The sequence below is a fragment of the Oncorhynchus nerka genome, linkage group LG22, assembly GCF_034236695.1.
Source record: "Oncorhynchus nerka isolate Pitt River linkage group LG22, Oner_Uvic_2.0, whole genome shotgun sequence".
NCBI lineage: Eukaryota > Metazoa > Chordata > Actinopteri > Salmoniformes > Salmonidae > Oncorhynchus > Oncorhynchus nerka.
Genome location: NC_088417.1, coordinates 89,425,705 through 89,451,574, shown reverse-complemented (window position 1 = coordinate 89,451,574; position 25,870 = coordinate 89,425,705). Strand labels below are relative to the sequence as shown.

At 45.2% G+C, this 25,870-nt stretch overlaps 1 protein-coding gene across 2 annotated transcripts in view; it reads left to right on the top strand.

Annotated features, from left to right (window-relative positions):
• Nucleotides 1-25,870, top strand: part of LOC115105969 (exosome RNA helicase MTR4-like) — a 49,795-nt gene that overhangs the window by 7,812 nt on the left and 16,113 nt on the right. For both annotated transcript variants that reach the window (XM_029628516.2, XM_029628517.2), the window contains exons 11-20: nt 5,553-5,632; nt 6,632-6,742; nt 7,032-7,133; nt 10,598-10,723; nt 18,439-18,589; nt 19,128-19,300; nt 19,533-19,601; nt 20,740-20,868; nt 22,197-22,307; nt 22,502-22,690. In XM_029628516.2, the coding sequence (XP_029484376.1) occupies nt 5,553-5,632; nt 6,632-6,742; nt 7,032-7,133; nt 10,598-10,723; nt 18,439-18,589; nt 19,128-19,300; nt 19,533-19,601; nt 20,740-20,868; nt 22,197-22,307; nt 22,502-22,690 (1,241 nt within the window). The remainder of the gene's footprint in view (nt 1-5,552; nt 5,633-6,631; nt 6,743-7,031; nt 7,134-10,597; nt 10,724-18,438; nt 18,590-19,127; nt 19,301-19,532; nt 19,602-20,739; nt 20,869-22,196; nt 22,308-22,501; nt 22,691-25,870) is intronic.

Here is a 25,870-nt window from a genome sequence, read left to right as displayed (position 1 = left end):
TTCTTTGTAAAAAGGTATTTTGGAATCTACCAGCCACAAAATGTTAATTTTAACTGTACACAACTCACTGCTCTCTCTCATTTGCTCTCTTCGTGGTGTGACTAACAATACAAACTAAATCCACTGATTTGAAGGCAGAGCATGCCAGCCATGGGCTTCATAAAAGCATGCCACTCAACACTGGACTACACAACTTTTCTGTGTGTGCAGATATGTCCCAAATGGAACTCTATCCCCTACTTTTCACCAGGGCCCATTCAGAATACCTTTTGATACATAGCCATAGAATGGCTAGTAAACACTTGACGACACTCTGTGCCAGTATGTTATGCAGACTATGCTGATTCATTGTGCGATGATCCTGAGTAGCAGCAGCAGAATGATGAATCTAGGCTGCAGATTTAATTGGTTAACTGTGGAAAATACCCACGAGTCAGAGTACGTTCTGCGTAGCTGGTTGAAAGTTTGATTAAGTCAGCTAAGTGCAAGGGCACCAAATGTTCTCTGTCCACCGGCCAGACTAGGATGGCTGCGTATCCAGTGAGCCGACGACTCCAGTAGACATCAATATGCCCCATTGTGCTTTCTCGGCTGCTCTTAGATCTCTGCTCCACTTACAGTGAAGAAATGCATTATGGGGTACTGCCCAGTCAGTCTCTGAGGGGGGAGAGACAACACAGTGTAATGATAAAGATGATGGAGCAGATAAATCTTGGCATGACCCTACAGAGGTTTCTATCCCTCCATCCTGACCAGAGGCTGTTTGTACTAAAATAACAAATATTTTGACATTCTTCCTCCCTTTGTTGTTGCGTTGCAACACACTGACGCTGATACATCTTGTGAAAGATTTTGCATTTACACAACCAATTTCGCTAAGCCGTGCGTGTGGTTTATGCAGAAGGTTTTAGAATTCCCCTCTCTCTCTCACAAAAACCTGTTTATCACCGTAGCAGTTCTTTAATAGCATCGTAATAAGGAGCAGCACTGTTGTAGTTTCGTCTGTTGTATTTATAGAAACAGAGCTGCTGGTCTGTTTTCAGGTTTAGGCAAATCCAGTGTTTCTTTAACTCTGTCCTCAGGACTCCAAGGGCTGCACATTTAGTTTTTTTTCCCTAGTACTACACAGCTGATTCAACTAATCATCCAGCTTTGATTATTTAACTTCGCTGTGTAGTACTAGGGCAAAAAAAACAAATGTGCAGCCCTTTGTGTCCCTGGGACGGCAAGGGTTGTAGTAATGCTATTGAGGATCATAGAGAGAAGGGAGCCACGTGCATCAGTCTTTCTCTTCTCTCTCCCTCCTGATCCCTGCCCATCTTTTTCTCTTTCCCCTCCCCTCTAATGAACTTCTCTGGCTGGGGTTTAATCCTTTATGACATTGTTTCTGGGTTGTGTTTCTGGAACTGTCAGGTATGGCTTTTCCTCTGACACTGTGTGCTGTTGTTAAATAAGTAGTCTATCACTTGACTAGGCTACCAAGAGAATCAGACTATGATAAATGGTCATAAGTCTGTTTCTCAGGCTGACCTGGATGTCATCTGATTAACTGTATGGCGTGGTGTGTGTGTGTGGGTGGCGTGGAGCCTGTATTGTGTGTGGGGCCTGTATTGTGTGTGGTGTGGCGCCTGGTGTGTGTGTGGTGTGGCGCCTGTATTGTGTGAGTGTGGTGTGGCGCCTGTATTGTGTGTGTGTGGTGTGGCGCCTGTATTGTGTGTGTGTGGTGTGGCGCCTGTATTGTGTGTGTGTGGTGTGGCGCCTGTATTGTGTGTGTGTGGTGTGGCGCCTGTATTGTGTGTGTGTGTGTGGTGTTGCGCCTGTATTGTGTGTGTGTGGTGTTGCGCCTGTATTGTGTGTGTGTGTGTGGTGTTGCGCCTGTATTGTGTGTGTGTGTGTGGTGTTGCGCCTGTATTGTGTGTGTGTGGTGTGGCGCCTGTATTGTGTGTCTGTGTGGTGTGGCGCCTGTATTGTGTGTCTGTGTGGTGTGGCGCCTGTATTGTGTGTCTGTGTGGTGTGGCGCCTGTATTGTGTGTGTGTGTGGTGTGGCGCCTGTATTGTGTGTGTGTGTGGTGTGGCGCCTGTATTGTGTGTGTGTGTGTGTGGTGTGGCGCCTGTATTGTGTGTGTGTGTGTGTGGTGTGGCGCCTGTATTGTGTGTGTGTGTGTGTGGTGTGGCGCCTGTGTTGTGTGTGTGTGTGGTGTGGCGCCTGTGTTGTGTGTGTGTGTGGTGTGGCGCCTGTGTTGTGTGTGTGTGTGTGTGTGGCGCCTGTATTGTGTGGTGTGGCGCCTGTATTGTGTGGTGTGGCGCCTGTATTGTGTGTGTGTGGTGTGGCGCCTGTATTGTGTGGTGTGGCGCCTGTATTGTGTGTGTGTGGCGCCTGTATTGTGTGTGTGGTGTGGCGCCTGTATTGTGTGTGTGGTGTGGCGCCTGTATTGTGTGTGTGGTGTGGCGCCTGTATTGTGTGTGTGGTGTGGCGCCTGTATTGTGTGTGTGGTGTGGCGCCTGTATTGTGTGTGTGGTGTGGCGCCTGTATTGTGTGTGTGGTGTGGCACCTGTATTGTGTGTGTGGTGTGGCGCCTGTATTGTGTGTGTGGTGTGGCGCCTGTATTGTGTGTGTGGTGTGGCGCCTGTATTGTGTGTGTGGTGTGGCGCCTGTATTGTGTGTGGTGTGGCGCCTGTATTGTGTGTGTGTGGTGTGGCGCCTGTATTGTGTGTGTGTGGTGTGGCGCCTGTATTGTGTGTGGGGCGTGGCGCCTGTATTGTGTGTGGGGCGTGGCGCCTGTATTGTGTGTGGGCGTGGCGCCTGTATGTGTGTGGCGTGGCGCCTGTGTGTGTGTGGCGTGGCGCCTGTATTGTGTGTGTGTGGCGTGGCGCCTGTATTGTGTGTGTGTGTGTCGTGGCGCCTGTATTGTGTGTGTGTGTCGTGGCGCCTGTATTGTGTGTGTGTGTGTCGTGGCGCCTGTATTGTGTGTGGTGTGGCGCCTGTATTGTGTGTGTGTGGTGTGGCGCCTGTATTGTGTGTGTGTGGTGTGGCGCCTGTATTGTGTGTGTGGTGTGGTGTGGCGCCTGTATTGTGTGTGTGGGGTGTGGTGTGGCGCCTGTATTGTGTGTGTGTGTCGTGGCGCCTGTATTGTGTGTGTGTGTCGTGGCGCCTGTATTGTGTGTGTGGGGTGTGGCGCCTGTATTGTGTGTGTGGGGTGTGGCGCCTGTATTGTGTGTGTGGCGTGGCGCCTGTATTGTGTGTGTGTGGCGTGGCGCCTGTATTGTGTGTGTGTGGCGTGGCGCCTGTATTGTGTGTGTGTGGCGTGGCGCCTGTATTGTGTGTGTGGTGTGGCGCCTGTATTGTGTGTGTGTGGCGCCTGTATTGTGTGTGTGTGGCGCCTGTATTGTGTGTGTGTGGCGCCTGTATTGTGTGTGTGGTGTGGCGCCTGTATTGTGTGTGTGGTGTGGCGCCTGTATTGTGTGTGTGGTGTGGCGCCTGTATTGTGTGTGTGGCGCCTGTATTGTGTGTGTGTGGTGTGGCGCCTGTATTGTGTGTGTGGTGTGGTGTGGCGCCTGTATTGTGTGTGTGTGTGGCGCCTGTATTGTGTGTGTGTGGCGTGGCGCCTGTATTGTGTGGCGTGGCGCCTGTATTGTGTGTGTGGCGTGGCGCCTGTATTGTGTGTGTGTGTGTGTGTGGCGCCTGTATTGTGTGTGTGTGTGTGGCGCCTGTATTGTGTGTGTGTGGTGTGGCGTGGCGCCTGTATTGTGTGTGTGTGGCGTGGCACCTGTATGGTGTCTGTATGGTGTGGCGTCTGTATGGTATGGTGTCTGTATGGTGTGGCCCCTGTATGGTGTCTGTATGGTGTCTGTTTGGTGTGGCGTCTGTATGGTGTGGCGCCTATGGTGTGGCGCCTATGGTGTCTGTTTGGTGTGGCGCATGTATGGTGTCTATGGTGTGGCGCCTGTATGGTGTGGCGCCTGTATGGTGTCTGTATGTTGTGACGCCTGTATGGTGTCTGTATGGTGTGGCGCCTGTATGGTGTCTGTATGGTGTGGCGCCTGTATGGTGTCTGTTTGGTGTGGCGCCTGTATGGTGTCTATGGTGTGGCGCCTGTATGGTGTCTGTATGGTGTGGCGCCTGTATGGTGTCTGTTTGGTGTGGCGCCTGTATGGTGTCTATGGTGTGGCGCCTGTATGGTGTCTATGGTGTGGCGCCTGTATGGTGTCTGTATGGTGTGGTGTCTGTATGGTGTGGCACCTGTATGGCGCCTGTATGGTGTCTGTTTGGTGTGGCGCCTGTATAGTGTCTGTATGGTGTGGCGCCTGTATAGTGGCTGTATGGTGTGGCGCCTGTATGGTGTGGCGACTATATGGCGCCTGTATAGTGTCTGTATGGTGTCTGTATGGTGTCTGTATAGTGTGGCGCCTGTATGGTGTCTGTATGGTGTGGCGCCTGTATAGTGTCTATGGTGTGGCACCCGTATAATGTCTGTATGGTGTCTGTATAGTGTGGCGCCTGTATAGTATCTGTGTGGTGTCTGTATGGTGTCTGGTGTGTGTGGTGTCTGTATGGTGTCTGGTGTCTGGTGTGTGTGGTGTCTGTATGGTGTGGCGCCTGTATAGGATCTGTGTGGCGCCTGTGTGGTGTATGTCTGGTGTCTGTATAGTAATGTGACCATGGCGTCTAGTATTTCTATAGCAGTGTGAACACATTTATAGGAGAGGGAGAGACGCACTCTCCCATACCGGCACACACAGGGTCCTGCCTACAGTCACCGTGGAGTGCAAATACAAGTCATGTATTTGAATATGAAAATGGCTGTGGGTTATCATATCTGCATGTATTTTATTCCTGTTTGCCTCAGTTCCTGGTCTGATCCATCAGACTGTCTATCACTGCATGTACTTTTACATGGTCTGCACTGCAACATTGTTCTCAGACAAAACACTCACTACCTGCCCTGTCAGAGGGTCCTGTGTGGCTGTCTGTAGAGAGTGGCGTTTGCAACGCCAGGGTTGTAGGTTCGATTCCTATTGGGGACCAGTACAAAAATGTATGCACTCACTACTGTAAGTGGCTCTGGATAAGAGGGTCTGCTAAATGACTCACTACTGTAAGTGGCTCTGGATAAGAGGGTCTGCTAAATGACTCACTACTGTAAGTGGCTCTGGATAAGAGCGTCTGCTAAATGACTCACTACTGTAAGTGGCTCTGGATAAGAGGGTCTGCTAAATGACTCAATACTGTAAGTGGCTCTGGATAAGAGCGTCTGCTAAATGACTCACTACTGTAAGTGGCTCTGGATAAGAGGGTCTGCTAAATGACTCACTACTGTAAGTGGCTCTGGATAAGAGGGTCTGCTAAATGACTCACTACTGTAAGTGGCTCTGGATAAGAGGGTCTGCTAAATGACTCACTACTGTAAGTGGCTCTGGATAAGTGTCTGCTCAATTGACTCATGTAAATGTAGAAGGCTGTTGATCTTTGGAGTGGTGGCGGAAGTGGCACTATACACGTCTGATGGTCAACCGTGTCAGTTAATATGCACATGTCCCATTTGTTTTTCCAGATGAGGAGAAGCAGCTTGTAGAGGAGGTGTTTAACAACGCTGTAGACTGTCTGTCTGACGATGACAAGAAGCTGCCTCAGGTGGGTCGGTTGATTTGAATATCATTAAATATATACATGCAAACACACTGAAAAAAGCCTGATTTGCTTGTTTGCAATACATGCTGTTCTCACTTAAATCAGCCAATTCATGCACCCCATACAATGTCAATAGAGGCAGAAGAAAAGTCTCCTGTGATGTTGAACTCCACTCTAATAAAGTCTGTGTGAATTGGGTCTCCTTGATGTGTGGTCATCCGTGGCTATTAGAACTCTAACACATGAGCCACACCAAAGAGCAACGTCAAGAGCTTGTTCTGAAATGGTTCAGCTTGGTGACATGCAGAGATATTTTGGAGGTTCTGAAAGTGGATTCTTTATTAGCCTGTAAAAGTTTCCACCAGTCTCTCTGCGTTTCGCGCTAGTGGTTTTGATTACAAGCACACACAATATTATTTCTCTATCCCTTTATACCGTTAGTTCAGGCTGTATAGGATGTGTTCTCCTGTGGTTGTTTCTGTTTGTGTAGTTTTAGCAGGCAGACTAGTGATTAAGACAATTGGGACAGTAACGAAAGGTTGCTGGTTCGAATCCTTGAACCGACTAACTTAACCTGTCAACATAATCCCTTGAGCAAGGCACTTAACCCTAATTGTTCCTGTAAGTCGCTCTGGGTAAGAGCATCTGCTGAGTGACAAATGTAAAATTCTACTGAGCGGTGGTCGTTGGTTTATAGTGTAGTAGAGCTTGTCAGAAGGCTGCTGCAGTTTGAAGGCTGGCTCAGAGGGTCTGGTAATGGTCACAACCATGTGTGTGGCTCTGCTAGGGTCAGAGGAGGACAGCATATTTTTATTCTTCAGATGGCTGGCTTAAGCTAATGTGAACAGTAAAAAAATAAATAAAAAAGTTTTACATTTTGATCTGACATCATTGTATGGCTTCACTGATTTCTAGATTGTCCTGTCTTTGACATATGTTAGTGTGTCTTTAACAATAAATGAGTTATATTCATCAAATGACTTATTATTGCTGTGTTTCCAGGTAGAGAATGTTCTACCACTACTGAAGAGAGGTATAGGGATTCACCACGGGGGACTGCTCCCCATCCTGAAGGAAACCATTGAGATCCTCTTCTCTGAGGGGCTAATTAAGGTAGGCCTTGCCGGTCTGGAACTTACCTGGATCTCACTTTAACTTATACAGAATGTTGTCATTCACTTGAAACCTTTTCATGCTATCACTCCCACCCCAAACATACTGTGCTGGCTTGGATATTGTCATTTCCAGCACGGTTCCAGCAACTATTATGGATCCAACCAGACTAGCACAGTATACCTCGGCTAATCTCAGCTCAATAGGGTGAAAAAGCTATAGCCATTCCTGTGTGTTTTAAATTGGAGTGAGTTTGCTAAATGTATTGTTGTTGATCCTTTCTCCTCAGGCGTTGTTTGCCACAGAGACCTTTGCCATGGGCATCAACATGCCTGCCCGCACCGTCCTGTTCACCAGCGCACGCAAGTTTGACGGCAAAGACTTCCGATGGGTAACGCACCTTTTAATGAGCCAGGCTCCCGCTGGGTAACGCACCTTTTAATGAGCCAGGCTCCCGCTGGGTAAACCACCTTTTAATGAGCCAGGCTCCCGCTGGGTAACACACCTTTTAATGAGCCAGGCTCCCGCTGGGTAACGTACCTTTTGATGAGCCAGGCTCCAGCTGGGTAATGCACCTTTTGATGAGCCAGGCTCCCGCTGGGTAACACTCGTTTTAATGAGCCAGGCTCCCGCTGGGTAACGCACCTTTTGATGAGCCAGGCTCCAGCTGGGTAACGCACCTTTTAATGAGCCAGGCTCCCGCTGGGTAACGTATCTTTTGATGAGCCAGGCTCCAGCTGGGTAACGTACCTTTTGATGAGCCAGGCTCCAGCTGGGTAATGCACCTTTTGATGAGCCAGGCTCCCGTCGGGTAGCACTCGTTTTGATGAGCCTTGCTCTCACATACCTGTGATTGTACCACGTTGGTAAAGACAGGGTCACTCCATTATGTCAGTGACTGACTGTGTCCTCATGGGGACATTTTTCTTCCTTGTAAGTTTCATCGCTCCCTGGAATGATTAATAGCATTAATTAGGTTCAACTCAATACCCACACGTCTGTGGGTAATTTCTGCTATGTTGCAACCAGATTGACGGATGAGCCCAGGGTTAACTTCATGTAGTGCAGCGCTCTTCTCTCTGTCTAACAGGTCATATTGAGGGTTCATCATTTCCGTTGTGTGTGTGCATTGACGCCTTTATAAGGCCACGGAGGGAGCACAGAGGGAGCTGGGAGTCTCTGTCGTAAGATAAACAGCCACGTATTGTTTATGTGAGGAGCTGGGGGCCACGGGGGCCGGCCGTGAATCAAGCTGTAGGGAATGAAAGGGCCAGATCGTTACACCTCTGGCTCGGAGAGGGATATGGGGGAGAAAAGATGAGGAGAGAGGGAAAGGGAAGCGGCTGTCCAAGAGACTCGCGAATAACATCTGGTGTGGTTAAACTGGTGCCAGAACACCACGCATGCAGTCAAGGCTTCCCTTCTCCTCTCCTCCGTCTCTCCTTCCCTCCCTCAGTAACAAAACAGAGAGCAGAAATCCAGGGCCTCTTCGTGGGGTGACTGCTCCCTCTTATCTCGCTCCATATGCTCGTCTTTTTCCATCCCTCCCTCCTCCCCTTCCCCCTCTCAGAGATTTATGAGGAGAGGACCGTCCAGAGCCAGTCTTATAATCAGGACCTTATGATGTAGAGCACCAAAAATGCCCAAGAGATTATGATTGAATCTGCATGATGAAGGTATCAACAGAGCTGTTGGGGTTAGTTTCGTGGCAGAGAATGTTTATACAGTTAGAGATGAAAGAAAATCTGTTGATTAGCCTAATCAGGGCCATGTGTGTCATGCAGCGTTAGTAAAGCAGAGGGTTTTAAAGCCAAGGGGCAAATCAAGGCGTTCCAGCTCTCCTCCATGTTAATGTTCTGAAGAGGTGTTGCAACGCCAGGGTAAAGTTTCAAGTTTTACTAGTCTGGGATACACATGGTAAACACCGTCCAACGAAATGCTTACTTGCAGGTTCCTCCTCGACAATGCAACAACCACAATAAAAGTTAAGAATACGATCATAAAGTAAATGGCTCAGTATAATATAATAAACATTTTTGCATAAGAATCAAATGAAGTTTTATTTGTCACATGTGCCGAATACATCAGGTGTAGACTTTACAGTGAAATGCTGAATACAACAGGTGTAGACTTTACAGTGAAATGCTGAATACAACAGGTGTAGACTTTACAGTGAAATGCCGAATACAACAGGTGTAGACTTTACAGTGAAATGCTTACTTATGAGCTCCTAACCAACAATGCAGTTAAAAACAAATAAGAATAAGAAATAAAAGTAACAAGTAATTAAAGAGCAGCTGTAAAATAACAATAGCGAGACTATATACAGAGTCAATGTGCACCGGTTAGTTGAGGTAATATGTACATGTAGGTGGAGTTATTAAAGTGACTATGCATACATGGTAACAGAGAGTAGCAGCGGTGTAAAAGGGGGGGGTGCAAATAATCTGGGTAGCCATTTGATTAGACATTGCGGTGTCTTATGGCTTGGGGGTAGAAGCTGTTTAGAAGCCTCTTCGACCTAGACTTGGCGCTCCGGTACTGCTTGCTGTGCGGTAGCAGAGATAAAAGTCTATTACCAAGGTGGCTGGAGTCTTTGACAATTTTTAGGGCCTTCCTCTGACACCGCCTGGTATAGAGGTCCTGGATGGCAGGAAGCTTGGCCCCAGTGATGTACTGGGGCGTTCGCACTAGCCTTGCGGTTGGAGGCCGAGCAGTTGCCATATCAGGCAGTGATGCAACCAGTCAGGATGCTCGTGATGGTGCAGCTGTAGAACCTTTTGAGGATCTGAGGACCCATGCCAAATCTTTTCAGTCTCCTGGGGGGGAATAGGTTTTGTCGTGCCCTCTTCACAACTGTTGGTGATGTGGACACCAAGGAACTTGAAGCTCTGATCCTGCTCCGCTACAGCCCTGTCGATGAGAATGGGGGCGCGCTCTGTCCTCTTTTTCCTGTAGTCCACATTCATCTCCTTTGTCTTGATCACGTTTAGGGAGAGGTTGTTGTCCTGGCACCACACGGCCAGGTCTCTGACCACCTCCCCATAGGCTCTCTCGTTGTTGTCGGTGATCAGGCCTAACACTGTTGTGTCATCGGCAAACTTAATGATGGGGTTTTGAGTCATTCTTGGCTGAGCAGTCATGAGTGAACAAGGAGTACAGAAGGGGACAGAGCACGCACCCCTGAGAGGCCCCTCTGTTGAGGATCAGCGTGGTGGATGTGTTGTTACCTACCTTTACCACCTGGGAGAGGTTGATAATGTCAGTAAAGTCACTTGCCAGTTGGTCAGCGCATGCTCGCAGTACACGTCCTGGTAATCCGTCTGGCCCTGCGGCCTTGTGAATGTTGACCTGTTTAAAGGTCTTACATCGGCTGCGGAGAGCGTGATCACACAGTCTTCCGGCAACAGCTGGTGCATCTCATGCATGTTTCAGTGTTATTTGCCTCGAAGCGAGCATAGTAGTTTAGCTCCTCTGGTAGGCTCGTGTCATTGGGAAGCCCTCGGCAGTGCTTCCCTTAGTAGGCTAATGGTTTGCAAGCCCCGTCACATCCGACGAGCATCAGAGTCGGTGTAGTACGATTCGATCTTAGTCCTGTATTGCCGCTTTCCCTAATTGAAGGTTCGTCGGAAGGCGTAAAAAAGCATTTGAACATGTACATGTAGACCTCTAAAAGAATCCTTCCCATGACATTCTGTACACTTTGGTTTGAATGACTAGAAACTGAAAGTTTTCCTTGTTTCCTTGGTCCTACACATTTATTCTGCTCTACATTACATCTCTGTGTGAATGTTGATGTGCTGTGTGTGACAGATGTGTAACCATATTAATGAGTTGTGCGTGTCTCTCTGTTAGATCACGTCTGGCGAGTACATTCAGATGTCTGGCCGAGCTGGCAGGAGAGGGATGGACGAGAGAGGTATTGTCATCTTCATGGTTGATGAGAAGATGAGCCCTGCAGTGGGGAAACAGCTGCTCAAGGTACTACAGACTCCACAGGCTGCACACTGGGGTTTTTAAATAACAACCGTGTGTGTCTGTGGAACATATTCTTGGAGATGAATGATTAATCATCATAGTTTATCTCCATGTGTAAACTGTGTCAATACACACGAACCATTGGGATGCCTGAAGTCTTGGCATTGATATCTTCTTTAGACGTTATACAGTGTACGTACTAAGACATGTGTTTTGAGTCCTTGTAGACTTTGGCCAGTTGTAAAACCCGTTCAGCACCAGACCAGTAACTTTTGGAACGTTGCAATAATCCTAACCCCTGTTGGGATGATGTCACAATGGTTCTCGTGCCAACACAGCTCCCCAAGTGTTCTCAGAACGACTCAATCTCTCCCCTCCACACGCTGTCCAAGTGACATACAGACTCTGCGAATGATTGCAATGAGGGGGGTGGAGAGATTAAGGGATTTACAATCGCAACCTGAGCCAAGACCCTCATATCCTCCTGAGCTGCAGTGGGAGAGTGAGTCAGTCATTTTGGGGTTGTCTCCTGGGTCATAGAGCTACTTCCCGGCCCTCGGGTCGTTAACGAACACACTCCACAGCCGAACACACACAGGCGTGTGCAGAAAAACACTTCTCTGAACTTCCTGACCCACGGGTCATTTACAAACTCACTCAGCTGTAGCCAAACACTTCTATTAAACTTTAGGGAGCCATGATATCATCAGGTACCTAAGGACTCTTGGTATGATTAACTGACTTAAACATTCAAACCTCAACCCCCTTCCTGATCCATTTTTGGAGTTCTGTAGAAGTTTTGCAAAGGGAGTCATGATATGACCAGGGACGTCTGGAGGCTTGGTTTGATTAACAGGCTTGCAGGCCTCAAACTCCAAACCTTAAACCTTATTCTCTCCATTTAGGGGTCTGTCATGTTAAAGTTGCCTCTGGGACAACAGTCAGTCCTCCATGTCTCTGCTCTGGTACCTTGGGTTGTTGGTCCTGGGTTGAGATCCATTTAGGCTTGCACAACTGGGTCTTTAATGGGCCAAGGGGCAGTTTAACACATGACAGATTAATGGCAGGGAGTGAAATGTCTCATTTTAAATTCTGGCCCCCCTGGAGATCTCATTTCTCTTCTGACTATTCTGTTGTAATCGCTCACTAAGACTTTCGATTGCGCAAGACAGTATCTGCAAAACTCAAACTGCCCTTGGCTTCGTTGGCGAGTGGTCTCAACTAGAGGTCGACCGATTATGATTTTTCAACGCCGATACCGATTATTGGAGGACCAAAAAAAAGCTCATACCAATTAATCGGACGATTTAAAAAAATATATATATTTGTAATAATGACAATTACAACAATACTGAATGAACACTTATTTTCACTTAATATAATACATCAATAAAATATATTTAGTCTCAAATAAATAATGAAACATGTTCAATTTGGTTTAAATAATGCAAAAACAAAGTGTTGGAGAAGAAAGTAAAAGTGCAATATGTGCCATGTAAGAAAGCTAATGTTTAAGTTCCTTGCTCAGAACATGAGAACATATGAAAGCTGGTGGTTCCTTTTAATATGAGTCTTCAATATTCCCAGGTAAGAAGTTTTAGGTTGTAGTTATTATAGGAATTATAGGACTATTTCTCTCTCTACCATTTGTATTTCATATACCTTTGACTATTGGATGTTCTTATAGGCACTTTAGTATTGCCAGTGTAACAGTATAGCTTCCACCCCTCTCCTCGCCGCTACCTTTGCTTGAACCAGGAACACATCGACAACAGCCACCCTCGATGCAGTGTTACCCATGCAGAGCTAGGGGAACAACTACTCCAAGTCTGAGTGAGTGACGTTTAAAAAGCTATTAGCGCACACCGAGCTAACTAGCTAGCCATTTTACATCGGTTACACCAGCCTAATGTCGGGAGTTGATCGGCTTGAAGTCATAAAAAGCTCAATGCTTGAAGCACAGCGAAGAGCTGCTGGCAAACGCACGAAAGTGCTGTTTGAATGAATGCTTACGAGCCTGCTCCTGCCTACCACGGCTCAGTCAGACTGCTCTATCAAATCATAGACTTAATTATAACATAATAACACACAGAAATACGAGCCTTAGTTTCCAGATTTGACCATAATAATGACCTATCATTTCGAAAACAAAACGTTTATTCTTTCGGTGAAATACGGAACCGTTCCATATTTTATCTAACGGGTGGCATCCCTAAGTCTAAATATTGTTGTTACGTTGCAGAACCTTAAATGTTATGTCATAATTCTGTACAATTCTGGCAAATTAATTATGGTCTTTATTAGGATTAAATGGTCTTCACACAGTTTGCAACGAGCCAGGCGGCCCAAACTGCTGCATATACCCTGACTGCTTGCACGGAACGCAAAAATGTTTCTAGTTAAAAGAAATTCATGTTAGCAGGCAATATTAACAAAATATGCAGGTTTAACAATATATACTTGTGTATTAATTTTAAAGAAGGGCATTGATGTTTATGGTTAGGTACACATTGGTGCAACGACAGTGCTTTTTTCGCGAATGCGCTTGTTAAATAATCACCCATTTGGCGAAGTAGGCTGTGATTCGATGAGAAATAAACAGGCACCGCATCGATTATATGCAACGCAACGCAGGACAAGCTAGATAAACTAGTAATATCATCAATCATGTGTAGTTTACTAGTGATTATGTTAAGATTGATTGTTTTTTATAAGATACGTTTAATGCTAGCTAGCAACTTACCTTGGCTTCTTGCGGCACTCGCGTAACAGGTAGGCAGCCTACCACGCAGTCTCCTCGTGGAGTGCAATGTAATCGGCCGCAATCGATGTCCAAAAATGCCGATTACCGATTGTTATGAAAACTTGAAATCGGCCCTAATTAATCAGCCATTCCGATTAATCGGAACATCAGAAGCCTCCTCTCTAAGTTTGTTTTATAAACTGCTTTAGCACACACTGCCAACCTGGATGTCCTAGCTGTGTTTGAATCCTGGTTTAGGAAGACCACCAAAAATCCTGAAATTTCCATCTCTAACTATAACATTTTCCATTCGAGATACAACTGTCAAAGGGGGTGGAGTTGCAATCTACTGCAGAGATGGCCTGCAGAGTTGTCTTACTATCCAGATCTGTACCCAAACAATTTGAGCTTCTACTTCTAAAAAATCCACCTTTCCAGAAACAAGTCTCTCACTGTTGCCGCTTGCTATAGACCTCCCTCTGCCCCCAGCTGTGCCCTGGACACCATATGTGAATTGATTTCCCCCTGTTTATCTTCAGAGCCCGTACTGCTAGGTGACCTAAACTGGGACATGCTTAACACCCCGGCCATCCTACAATCTAAGCTTGATGCCCTCAATCTCACACAAATTATCAATGAACCTACCAGGTACAAACCCAATTCCGTAAACACGGGCACCCTCATAGATATCATCCTAGCCAACTTGCCCTCCAAATACACCTCTGCTGTCTTCAACCAAGATCTCAGCGATCACTGCCTCATTGCCTGCATCCATAATGGGTCAAACGACCACCCCTCATCACTGTCAAACGCTCCCTGAAACACTTCAGCGAGCAGGCCATTCTAATCGACCTGGCCCGTGTATCCTGGAAGGATATTTACCTCATCCCATCAGTAGATTATGCCTTGTTATTCTTTAAAAGTGTCTTCCTCACCATCTTAAATAAGCATGCCCCATTAAAAAAAATCAGGAACAGATATATAGCCCTTGGTTCACTCCAGACCTCTGCCCTTGACCAGCACAAAAACATCCTGTGGTGTACTGCACTAGCATCAAATATCCCCCGTGATATGCAACTTTTCAGGGACGTTAGGAACCAATATACACAGGCAGTTAGGAAAGCTAAGGCTAGCTTTTTCAAGCAGAAATTTGTAGCACAAACTCTAAAAAAGTCCATGGAGAATAAGAACACCTCCTCCCAGCTGCCCACGGCACTGAGGCTAGGAAACACTGTCACCACCGATAAATCCACGATAATTGAGAATTTCAAAAAGCATTTTTCTACGGCTGACCATGCTTTCCACCTGGCTACCCCTACCCCGGGTAACTGCCCTGCAACTCCCCCAAGCCTCCTGCAATTCTCCTTCACCCAAATCCAGATGGCTGATGTTCTGAAAGAGCTGCAAAATCTGGACCCCTACAAATCACCTGGGCTAGACAATCTGGACCCTCTCTTTCTAAAATTATCACATGAAATTGTTGCAACCCCTATTACTAGCCTGTTCAACCTCTCTTTCGTATCCTCTGAGATCCCCAAAGATTGGAAAGCTGCCTCGGTCATCCCCCTCTTCAAAGGGGGAGACACTCGAGACCCAAACTGCTACATACCTATATCCTACCCTGCCTTTCTAAGGTCTTCGAAAGCCAAGTTAACAAACCGATCACCGGCCATTTTGAATCCCACCGTACCTTCTCCGCTATGCAATCTGGTTTCCGAGCTGGTCATGGGTACACCTCAGCCACGCTCAATGTCCTAAACAATATCACTGCCATCAATAAGAGAATACTGTGCAGCCGTTTTCATCGACCTGGCCAAGGCTTTAGACTCTGTCAATCACCACTTTCTTATCGGCAAACTCAACAGCCTTGGTTTCTCAAATGACAGCCTCGCCTGGTTCACCAATTACTTCTCTAATAGAGTTCAGTGCGTAAAATCGGAGGGCCTGTTGTCCGGACCTCTTGCAGTCTCTATGGGGGTGTCACAGGGTTCAATTCTCGGGCCGACTCTCTTCTCTGTATACATCAATGATGTCGCTCTTGCTGCTGGTGCTTCTCTGATCCACCTCTATGCAGACGACACCATTCTGTATACATCTGGCCCTTCTTTGGACACTGTTAACTAACCTCCAGATGAGCTTCAATGCCATACAACTCTCATTCCGTGGCCTCCCAACTGCTCTTAAATGCAAGTAAAACTAAATGCATCCTCTTCAACCGATTGCTGCCCGCACCTGCTTGCCGGTCCAGCATCACTACTCTGGATGGTTCTGACTTAGAATATGTGGACAACTACACGTATCTAGGTGTCTGGTTAGACTGTACACTTTCCAGACCCACATTAAGCATCTTCAATCCAAGATTAAATCTAGAATCGGCTTCCTATTTCGCAAAAAGCAACCTTCACTCATGCTGGCAAACATACCCTCGTAAAACTGACTATCCTACCGATCCTCGACTTCGGCGATGTCATCTATAAAATAGCCTCCAACACTCTACTCAACAAATTGGATGCAGTCTATCACAGTGCCATCCGTTTTGTCACCAAAGCCCCATATACTACCCACCACTGCGACCTGTATGCTCTCGTTGGCTGGCCCTCGCTTCATACTCGTCGCCAAACCCATTGGCTCCAGGTCATCTACAAGTCTTTGCTAGGTAAAACCCCGCCTTATCTCAGTTCACCGGTAGCAGCACCCACTCGCAGTACGCGCTCCAGCAGGTATATTTCACTGGTCACCCCCAAAGCCAATTTCTCCTTTGGCCGCCTTTCCTTCCAGTTCTCTGCTGCCAATGACTGGAATTAACTGCAAAAATCACTGAAGCTGGAGACTCATATCTCCCTCACTAAATTCAAGCACCAGCTGTCAGAGCAGTTCACAGATCATTGCACCTGTATGTAGCCTATCTGTAAATAGCCCATCCAACTACCTCACCCCCATACTGTATTTATTTATTTATTTTGCACCCCAGTATCTCTACTTGCACGTTTATATTCTGCACATCTATCGCTCCTGTGTTTAATTGCTATATCGTAATTACCTCGCCACTATGGCCTATTTATTGCCTTACGCCCCTGGGGCGGCAGGGTAGCCTAGTGGTTAGAGCATTAGACTAGTAACCGAAAGGTTGCAAGTTCAAATCCCCGAGCTGCCCCTGAACAGGCAGTTAACCCATTGAAAATAAGAATTTGTTCTTAACTGACTTGCCTAGTAAAATAAAGGTAAAATAAAATAAATAAATACCTCCCTTACCTCATTTGCACACACTGTATATAGACTTTTTTTCCTACTGTATTATTGACTGTTTGTTTTTTCCATGTGTATAACTCGGTGTTGTATGTATCGAACTGCTGTGCTTTATCTTGGCCAGGTCGCAGTTGTAAATGAGTACTTGTTCTCAACTAGCCTACCTGGTTAAATAAAGGTTAAATAAAAAAAATGTGAACACCTTTGGGATGATTTGGAGCGCAGAATGCAAGCCAGGCCTTATTGCCCAACATTAGCGCCCGACCTCACTAATGCTCTTGTGGCTGAATGGAAGCAATTCCCGCAGCAATGTTTCAACATCAAGTGGAAAGCCTTCCCAGAAGAGTGGAGGCTGTTATCGCAGCAAAGGGGGGACCAACTCCAAATTAATGTCAATGATTTTAGAATGAAATGTTCGATGCACAGGTGTCCACACACTTTTGGCCATGTAGTGTATATCTCATGTACAATGTTTTAATGCTAAATATAAGCCCCACTAAAAATGTTATTATTTAATCAAATAGTTTAACGTGCTTTTTTGTTTAAGTCGGTCTATGAAAATACCCTTTTTGTTACAAATTTGACCAGAACCATGCACAATGCACGAATAATGATTAACTTCTTGAAGCAGGCATTATAGAACAATGAACACGGGTCTCAAACACAATCTCTCAAGCACAAGTCCACGTGCTAGTGAGTAGCCAGCTAATCTTTATACCTCAAGTTTAGCCTACTTCGATCTATTTACTTGCGAACACATCAGAACAGTTGAATTATGAACACAGCCGTCTCCAACCATTTGAACAGCATGTTAGTCTGTCCAATTTGTTCAGATGTTGAAATAAATTACCTGCCTCATTTTTCAGAATGCGAACAAGTTACCAATTCCTTATATAATTGTTTTATGCTTATTACACTTTTATAGAACAGACTAGACAGCTAGTATAAGTCTTTGGCTTAAAAGCTGCTAGCGGTACTGCAACCTGAACATTAATTTTCCAGAATCAATGTTCATTGATACTTTAGTTTTAGTAGTGTCTGTTCTGCGTGCAATTTGAGTAGTTGAGGCATTAAAATGGTGTAGATAGAAAGGGTAACTTCTCTATTACAGTGTAATGTCTCAATGTGTTTGTGTCCATATGATCCATTCTGTTGGACCAAACCTCAAATGCAAATAGCGAGTTGAAACCGCTTGACAGAGAGGAAGAAGTGATCTCTCAACTTTATTTGTTGTGTGTTGCAGGGGGAGCGGTTTGTGTGTGTGTGTGTGTGTGTGTGTGTAAACAGAGGAAGAGGCGAAGCGAGAGGTTTCACTCTCGCAGAATCTGTCCCAAATAAGCCCCATGCGTTTCTATGGGCTTATTTTGGAGATAAGTTTGTTGCCTGCCTTTCAGCCTTTGGGACAACAACTCCCATTATTAGGGTGGAAACATGAGCATCTCGCCATTATATTCAGATCTCTGGTGTACATGAGAAGGAGCAAAAGAGACGAGACCAAAAAGACAACATGGGAACAAGCGGACATAAACGAAAAATACAAAGAACATCGTTTCTTGCCATGAAGGAATTTGGAAATTCGCACATAAAAACAAACATTCGAATTAATCAAATTAATTTTATGTATCGCTCAGCCTTACTTCCTCTCCTGTTCCACCTCACCTACAACATGGTCCTCAACCTGCTGAATAGCGACCTGTTTAACCTTCCTCTCTCCTCCCGCTCTCCACAGGGCTCAGCTGACCCTCTCAACAGTGCCTTCCACCTCACCTACAACATGGTTCTCAACCTGCTGCGGGTGGAGGAGATCAACCCGGAGTACATGCTGGAGAAGTCTTTCTACCAGTTTCAGCACTACAGGGCTGTGCCCGGCGTCGTAGAGAGTGAGTGCAGACAACTTCTCAAGTCTAGTCCTATATGTAATTCTCGGATCCTCTTTCATAGGAATTCCCCTGACAGTGGTGCTTTATTCAAATTAATTTACCAAGTTGATTCAATGTTCTGTTCTGTTGATTTGGTCTGGCTAAGTATAGCACAAGTAATGTTTTATCTTTGAGCATTTGAACTTGATACACTGAGTGTACAAAACATGAACACCTGCTCTTTCCATGGCGTAGACTGACCAGGTGATAGCTATGGTCCCTTACTGATGTCACTTAGGGCTGCCTGGTATACCGTATTTTACCAAATACCGGTATTGATGCACTGACCGCCAAGCAAGCATCTCAATATTAGCAAGGTGTTCTTAATGTTTTGTACACACTGTACATGGCAACATCAGGTGCTATTTCTGTGTCGTTTGACCACCGCTGTGGACAATGTGTTAGGTTTGCTATGATCACCTTAGAATTAGAATAGAGTATGAGAATTCCCATTCTAGTTTTTCTCTGGGTATGATTGAACTCTGTTTTAACTCCACAGAGATGGGAAAGCTGGAGAAGATGTATAACGCCATAGAGATCCCCAACGAGGAGAGTGTGGTCACTTACTATAAGATCCGCCAGCAGCTGGCTAAACTGGGCAAAGAGATCGAAGAGTTTGTCCACAAACCCAAGTACTGCCTTCCTTTCCTCCAGCCTGGTAGATTGGTCAAGGTTAGAAACAAATAGCACTCATACCACAGCACCAACACCACCAACTGAAATATTTCTATATTGCACAACCACACAGACAACTTGTGCTCCACCATTTCCCATCTACTTTGTCTTTGTTCTGTTTAGCAAGGCTTCCGCAGGTGGAAAACAACTTTGTTTTGCTCAGATAAGGAACTATTATGGTTATTGCTGAACATACAGATGTGCCAATTGCGTTGACCCTTTTTTACAGGTCAAAAACGAAGAAGTTGACTTTGGATGGGGCGTAGTCGTTAATTTCTCAAAGAAGTCAAACGTCAAGGTAATATGGATTAAAAAAACTTAATTTTCAGCGAACTTAACGTGTAAATATTTGTATGACCACAACAAGATTCAACAACTGAGACATAAACTGAACAAGTTCCACAGACATGGAAAAATGTGTCCCTTAAGAAAGGGGGGGGGTCAAAATCAAAAGTAACAGTCAGTATCTGGTGTGGCCACCAGCTGAATTAAGTACGGCAGAGCATCTCCTTCTCATGGACTGCACCAGATTTGACAGTTCTTGCTGTGAGAGGTTACCCCGCTCTTCCACCAAGGTGCCTGCAAGATCCCAGACATTTGGCCCTAGCCCTCACCCCCGATCCAACAGGTCCCAGACGTGCTCAATGGGATTGAGATCTGGGCTCTTCGCTGGCCATGGCAGAACACTGACATTCCTGTCTTGCAGGAACTCACGCATAGAATGAGCAGTATGGCTGGTGGCTTTGTCATGCTGGAGTGTCATGTAAGGATGAGCCTGCAGAAAGGGTACCACATGAGGGAGGAGGATGTCTTCCCTGTAACGCACAGCGTTGAGATTGCATACAATGACAACATGCTCAGTCCGATGATGCTGTGACACACCGCCCCAGACTATGACGGACCCTCCACCTCCAAATTGATCCCACTTCAGAGTACAGGTCTCGGTGTAACGCTCATTCCTTCGACGATAAACTCGAATCCAACCATCACCCCTGGTGAGACACAACTGCGACTCGTCAGTGAAGATCACCTTTTTGCCAGTCCTGTCTGTTCCAGCGATGGTGGGTTTGTGCCCATAGGCGATGTTGTTGCCGGTGATACAACAGGCCTACAAGCCCTCAGTCCAGCCTCTCTCAGCCTATTGCGAATAGTCTGAGCACTGATGGCGGGATTGTGCGTTCCTGGTGTACCTCAGGCAGTTGTTGCCATCCTGTACCTGTCCCGCAGGTGTGATGTTCGGATGTATTGATTCTGTGCAGGTGTTACACGTGGTCTGCCTCTGCGAGGACGATCAGCTGTCCGTTCTGTCTCCCTGTAGCGCTGCCTTAGACGTCTCACAGTACGGATATTGCAACTTTTGGCCTTTGTGTAATGTACGTGTTGTCCTTCAACTTAGTGTCGTGCCCATGTTGAGTATGTATGTTTTTCTTCTCCAGGCCAGTACAGGTGATGCAGACCCTCTGTACGTGGTGGAGGTGCTGGTCCACTGTAGTCAGGAGAGTGTGAAGAATGCAGCTACAGAGGCTGCTAAACCTGCTGCCACTGGGGAGAAGGGTGAAATGCAGGTGTGCATATGATGGAAAACGCCATGGCTCTGTCAGAAGTAGCACCCTATTCTAGTGCACTACATTTGACCCTGTATGGCCTCACACGGGGTCAGAGACCCAATAGGTGCCAATTGAGAAATAGTCCATGTGTATGCATTCCTGTGACGACTGGACACTACATACTCCTAGTTTGGTGGTCAGCAGTAGGATGGAATCCAAAATTAATACATTCTAGAATGTAGTCCACACACAATCATTATGGGAGGGGTTACTAGCTGTCCTTGAGACTGAAGGAAATCAAACATCAAACAAGGCGTTAGTGGTCAAACTGCTGCTGGGCTGTGTCCTAGAGAGCTTCTCTTCAACTTAAAGCAACATCCACACAATTAAATGGAATAATGTTTGGCTATACTGCAAATCCTCTTGATTTTAAGATACATTTTCTAAAATGGTATCTAATTTAGAGCCATTTAAGACGTCCCTTCATTCTCAGATTGAAACATACCATGCTTGTGTGGTTGGAAAAGATGCTCCTCATTCAAAACATGTAATATAAACACCTTCCAAACTCTTAGATCTCTTTCAGTTAAGAGTTCACATTCATATACTCCCACAGTGTTATTTTTTTACCTGATTTCATTAGCTGTTGCTGCTGCACATTTGACTTAAGTTTGCTTGGCTTAATGGACCAATAGAACAGCCCCTAAAGTACAAACCCTGCCCACCACCTGGCCCTCCAGGCAGGTTAAAGGATACACTCAAAGTATTTGAATGATCTCAAGTGGTATTTGAACCCAGATCCACCGAATTCCATGCATTAAAACTGCCTCTGCTGTTGCGGCACATTTTCCCTCAATTGTACGCTAGTCCCTTTAGAGTCCCAGTGTCTTGTGTTATTTAGTTCTGTCAACCAGTCCTAAACCCCTGAGCTCTGTGTCTACATCAAGAGTACCTCAGCTGCCTGGCTGCCTCTTGGCTCATATTATCTCAGAGGAGCCAATAAACTCCAGCTAAAACACTTCCTGGTCCTGCTCTCTGGGCTGGCTTCTGCTAAATGCCTTATGCTGCATTAACTAGAAGTACAGGCTAGGGGAACAAGTTTGATTTAAACTGGAAAGGTTAAATCAGGTGTGCTAAGATAAAGATCCCACAGACTTGTAGACATAGCAGCAGTCAGGATTGCATTTTAGTGCTGTATTTGTGTTTAAAACCCCCATTAAGTGTTCAGGATCTCCTGCTGCAGTCGATGATGGCTACCATGTTGGATACTAAATAGATACTAATATATTTAAAATATATTATTATAAGTATACATAAAATAATATACTATTTGTCTTTGTGATCAGGTGGTTCCTGTGATGCTCCGCCTCTTGACCTCTATCAGTTCAGTCCGTCTCTACATCCCCAAAGACCTCCGGCCTTATGACAACAGACAGAGCATGCTGAAATCCATACAGGTGAGAGAGACAGCCTTGTGTTCATCACTGCCTTTCTCAACCATTAACACTATTGCTCAAGCTACTCAGAAATCAGTTTTATTCCATGAAAACAGGCTGGGACATTGGAGACTGTTATATATAGTTTTATTGTATTTTACTTTCATTAAAGCTGTTCTTATGCTTCATTCTCTGGTCCCTTCTCCACCACACAGGAGGTGCAGAAGCGCTTCCCAGACGGAGTTCCCCTGCTGGACCCCATTGATGACATGGGCATCAAGGACCCAGGCCTGAAGAAGATCATCCAGAAGGTGGAGGCATTCGAACACAGGATGTACTCCCACCCCATGCACTCTGACCCCAGCCTGGAGGCTGTCTACTCCCTCTGCGAGAAGAAAGCCCTGGTGAGCATGGGTGGGGTGGTGTTATTTTGGATGGTTGGTTCATGTCCTGTAGGACCACACTGCGGTGTGTGTGGCAGGGGACCATACAACGTTCTATCAGTAATGTACTGACATAAACAAGCACAGGATGAGTATCAGAGGAAAATAATATTGGATCTGGCTCTCATTCACTTACTCACATTTTGGCAGAACATTCAGCACCAAACGACTGTTCATCTTTTTAATTGACCTTTATTTAACTAGGCAAGTCAGTACAAATTCTTATTTACAATGACGCCAAACCCGGACGACGTTGGGCCAATTGTGCGCCTCCCTATGGGACTACCAATCATGGCCAAATGTGATACAATATAAGAGAATATAAAGACTCGTATTTCACTTACCAGTCTAACCAGTCTTACCAGTCTAACGTTACCTCTCATTTAGCTGTTGTCGATTACATTTTTCTGCAAGAATATCGTCCAAAATCTGTAGACTTTGATTTAGCTTTTCCAATATTAGTAGCCATAAAGTAAGTTCAACATTTGCAAAACACTTAGTTTTCATAACTTTCATTACATTTACATTTACATTTAAGTCATTTAGCAGACGCTCTTATCCAGAGCGACTTACAAATTGGACTCACAGGTATGCTTAACACGGAACTCAAACCGGCTGCGCGCGTGTGCTATTGTGCATACATTTATTTTGCCCCCCCACACCAAACGTGATCACGACATGCAGGTTCAAATATCAAAACAAACTGAACCAATGACATTAATTTGGGGACAGGTCGAAAAGCATTAAACATGTATGGCAATTTAGCTAGGTAGCTTGCACTTGCTAGCTAATGTTAATTTGTCCTATTTAGCTAACTTGCTGTTGCTAGCTAATTTGTCCTGGGATATAAACATTGAGTTATTTTACCTGAAATGCACAAGGACCTCAACTCTGACAATTAATCCACACATAAAACGGCCAACCAACCGAATCGTCATCTCTCCTCCTTCCAGGCTTTTTCATCTTTGAACTTATATGGTGATCGCATCTAAACTTTCGTTGTATTACCATGACAACCGGCAACAAAGTTCGTCTTTCAATTACCCACGTGGGTATAACCAATGAGGAGATGGCACCTGCTTCTATAAACCAATGAGGAGATTACTTTCAGCGCGATATGTGTCAGAAATAGGAACGACTTCTATTTTAGCCCTTGGCGTCACAGACGCTCATTGGCGCGTGTGCGCAGTAATTGAATAACATGGATTTCTACATTTATTTTGCGACGCAAGCGACGTGTCCGGTCTGGTCAGCATGTAATGTAATGCGCTTCGCCATATTCTTGCATGAATGTCCAAGAGGAACTAGCTTCCTGGCGCAAGGTTCACTGGATGATTGTGCGACGGATACTGGGTTTCCACATACTCTCATAAAGCCCAGCTCATTGGCTATGTAGCTAGCTTGGTTTGAACACGATTGGTGCTCGTTTGACAAAGTTAGTCAATCAAGTGAACACCGCCCGTGTCATCCCTTACTAAAATTGGTGTCCTATTGGATATACTAAATGCCAAACAATATTGTGAAGTCTGGTTACATTTTAGGGTGTCTGATTTAATAAATATGACCGTAATTTGACTGGTTGAAACAATGTTTGGCATTAGATTTTCACAGATTTCTTTCTTTGCAAGTTGAACGGGTGGAAATACAAAATCGATCGCTATATGGACCTTTTTAGTATATGATGACGTGTTATTTCTGGGACCCTTAGGATGACAAATCAGAGCAAGATTTCAGAATGTAAGTACATATTTCACCTTTAGATGTGAATGTATCAAACCTGTCGTGGTGAAGTGTTTTTTTGTTTTGTGCTCTCAAACAATAGCATGGCATTTTTCACAGTCATAGTTACTGTAAATAGGATAATGCAGTTAGATTAGCAAGAATTTAAGCTTTCAGCCGATATGTACCACAAAAAAATGTTCCGCTAAAATCAGCATACGTGACATTGCGCTACATGATTTACAACGGTACCGTTGACAGGAAACCAATCCTGAAGAAATTAACTTGTTAGGGATCAGCCACGTTTTTTTCCCAATTTCGCCTTAAATTACGTACCCAAACTTAACTGCCTGTAGCTCAGGCCCTGAAGCAAGGATATGCATATTCTTGGTACCATTTGAAAGGAAACACTTTGAAGTTTGTGGAAATGTAAAATTAATGTAGGAGAATATAACACAATAGATCTGGTAGAAGAAAATACAAAGGAAAAAACAACCTATATTTGTTGTACCGTCTCTGAAATGCAAGAGAAAGGTCACACATCTAGCCTTGAAGCTGGATGTAATTTAGATGGTGTCCACAAGAGGGCAACAGTGTTTGCGCAAAGTTTCAAACTGAATACTTGAAGAATGAACAATCCACAACATTTAGAATGAAGTCACCCAGGTGTCTGTCACTATTTGCCCAAATGTACCAACGTGTCTGAATTGGTAAATTGATACATTTTCAAGAACATAACTACAAAAAACATACAAAAATGCTATGCCAATAAAAAATACAAGTTTACACACTCCCAGGAATGTCATACATTATGAAAATGTACTAACAGCAGACCCAACAAGAATGCTGATCCAATGTCTCCAAATACGTGTGAAATATTTAAGATAAGGGCCGTGTTAGCAGCCAACACTGATCAAATGTTATACGTGTACACACCACAAACACAAAGTAAAAAAATGACACATTATTTACAATGACTGGACTTACAACACACCCTCTACATAAGAATGTGCTGCTGGTCCCAAGTCCCTTTCAGCAGTAAAGCACTTACCATCTACTTGTAGGCTGGCTGGGTATTCACACCTCTAGATGGTGAGCCACAGAGCAGCAGTCAGACTAAGTGGGGGATGGAGGCCTTGAATGTGGCGTCTGAAGTCAGTAAACTCAAGTTTACTTGTTATATTGAACCTTTTTTTTGCAATACACCAAATAAACATATATATTATATTGAGTGGAGAACACTGTAGTGAAGGTTGTGTACCAAATCTTTGTCTTTCTAATTGGCTAGCTTTGAAATGCAGAGGAGGAGATTTCAAAGAAGTAAGGAGAAAATGAAATGAAAAATGAATCTAATTTTGCGGCCAGGTGCCTGTGAAAGCATTAGTGTCAAGTCCCAGCTGTAGTCAGACTTTGCTGGCTTGG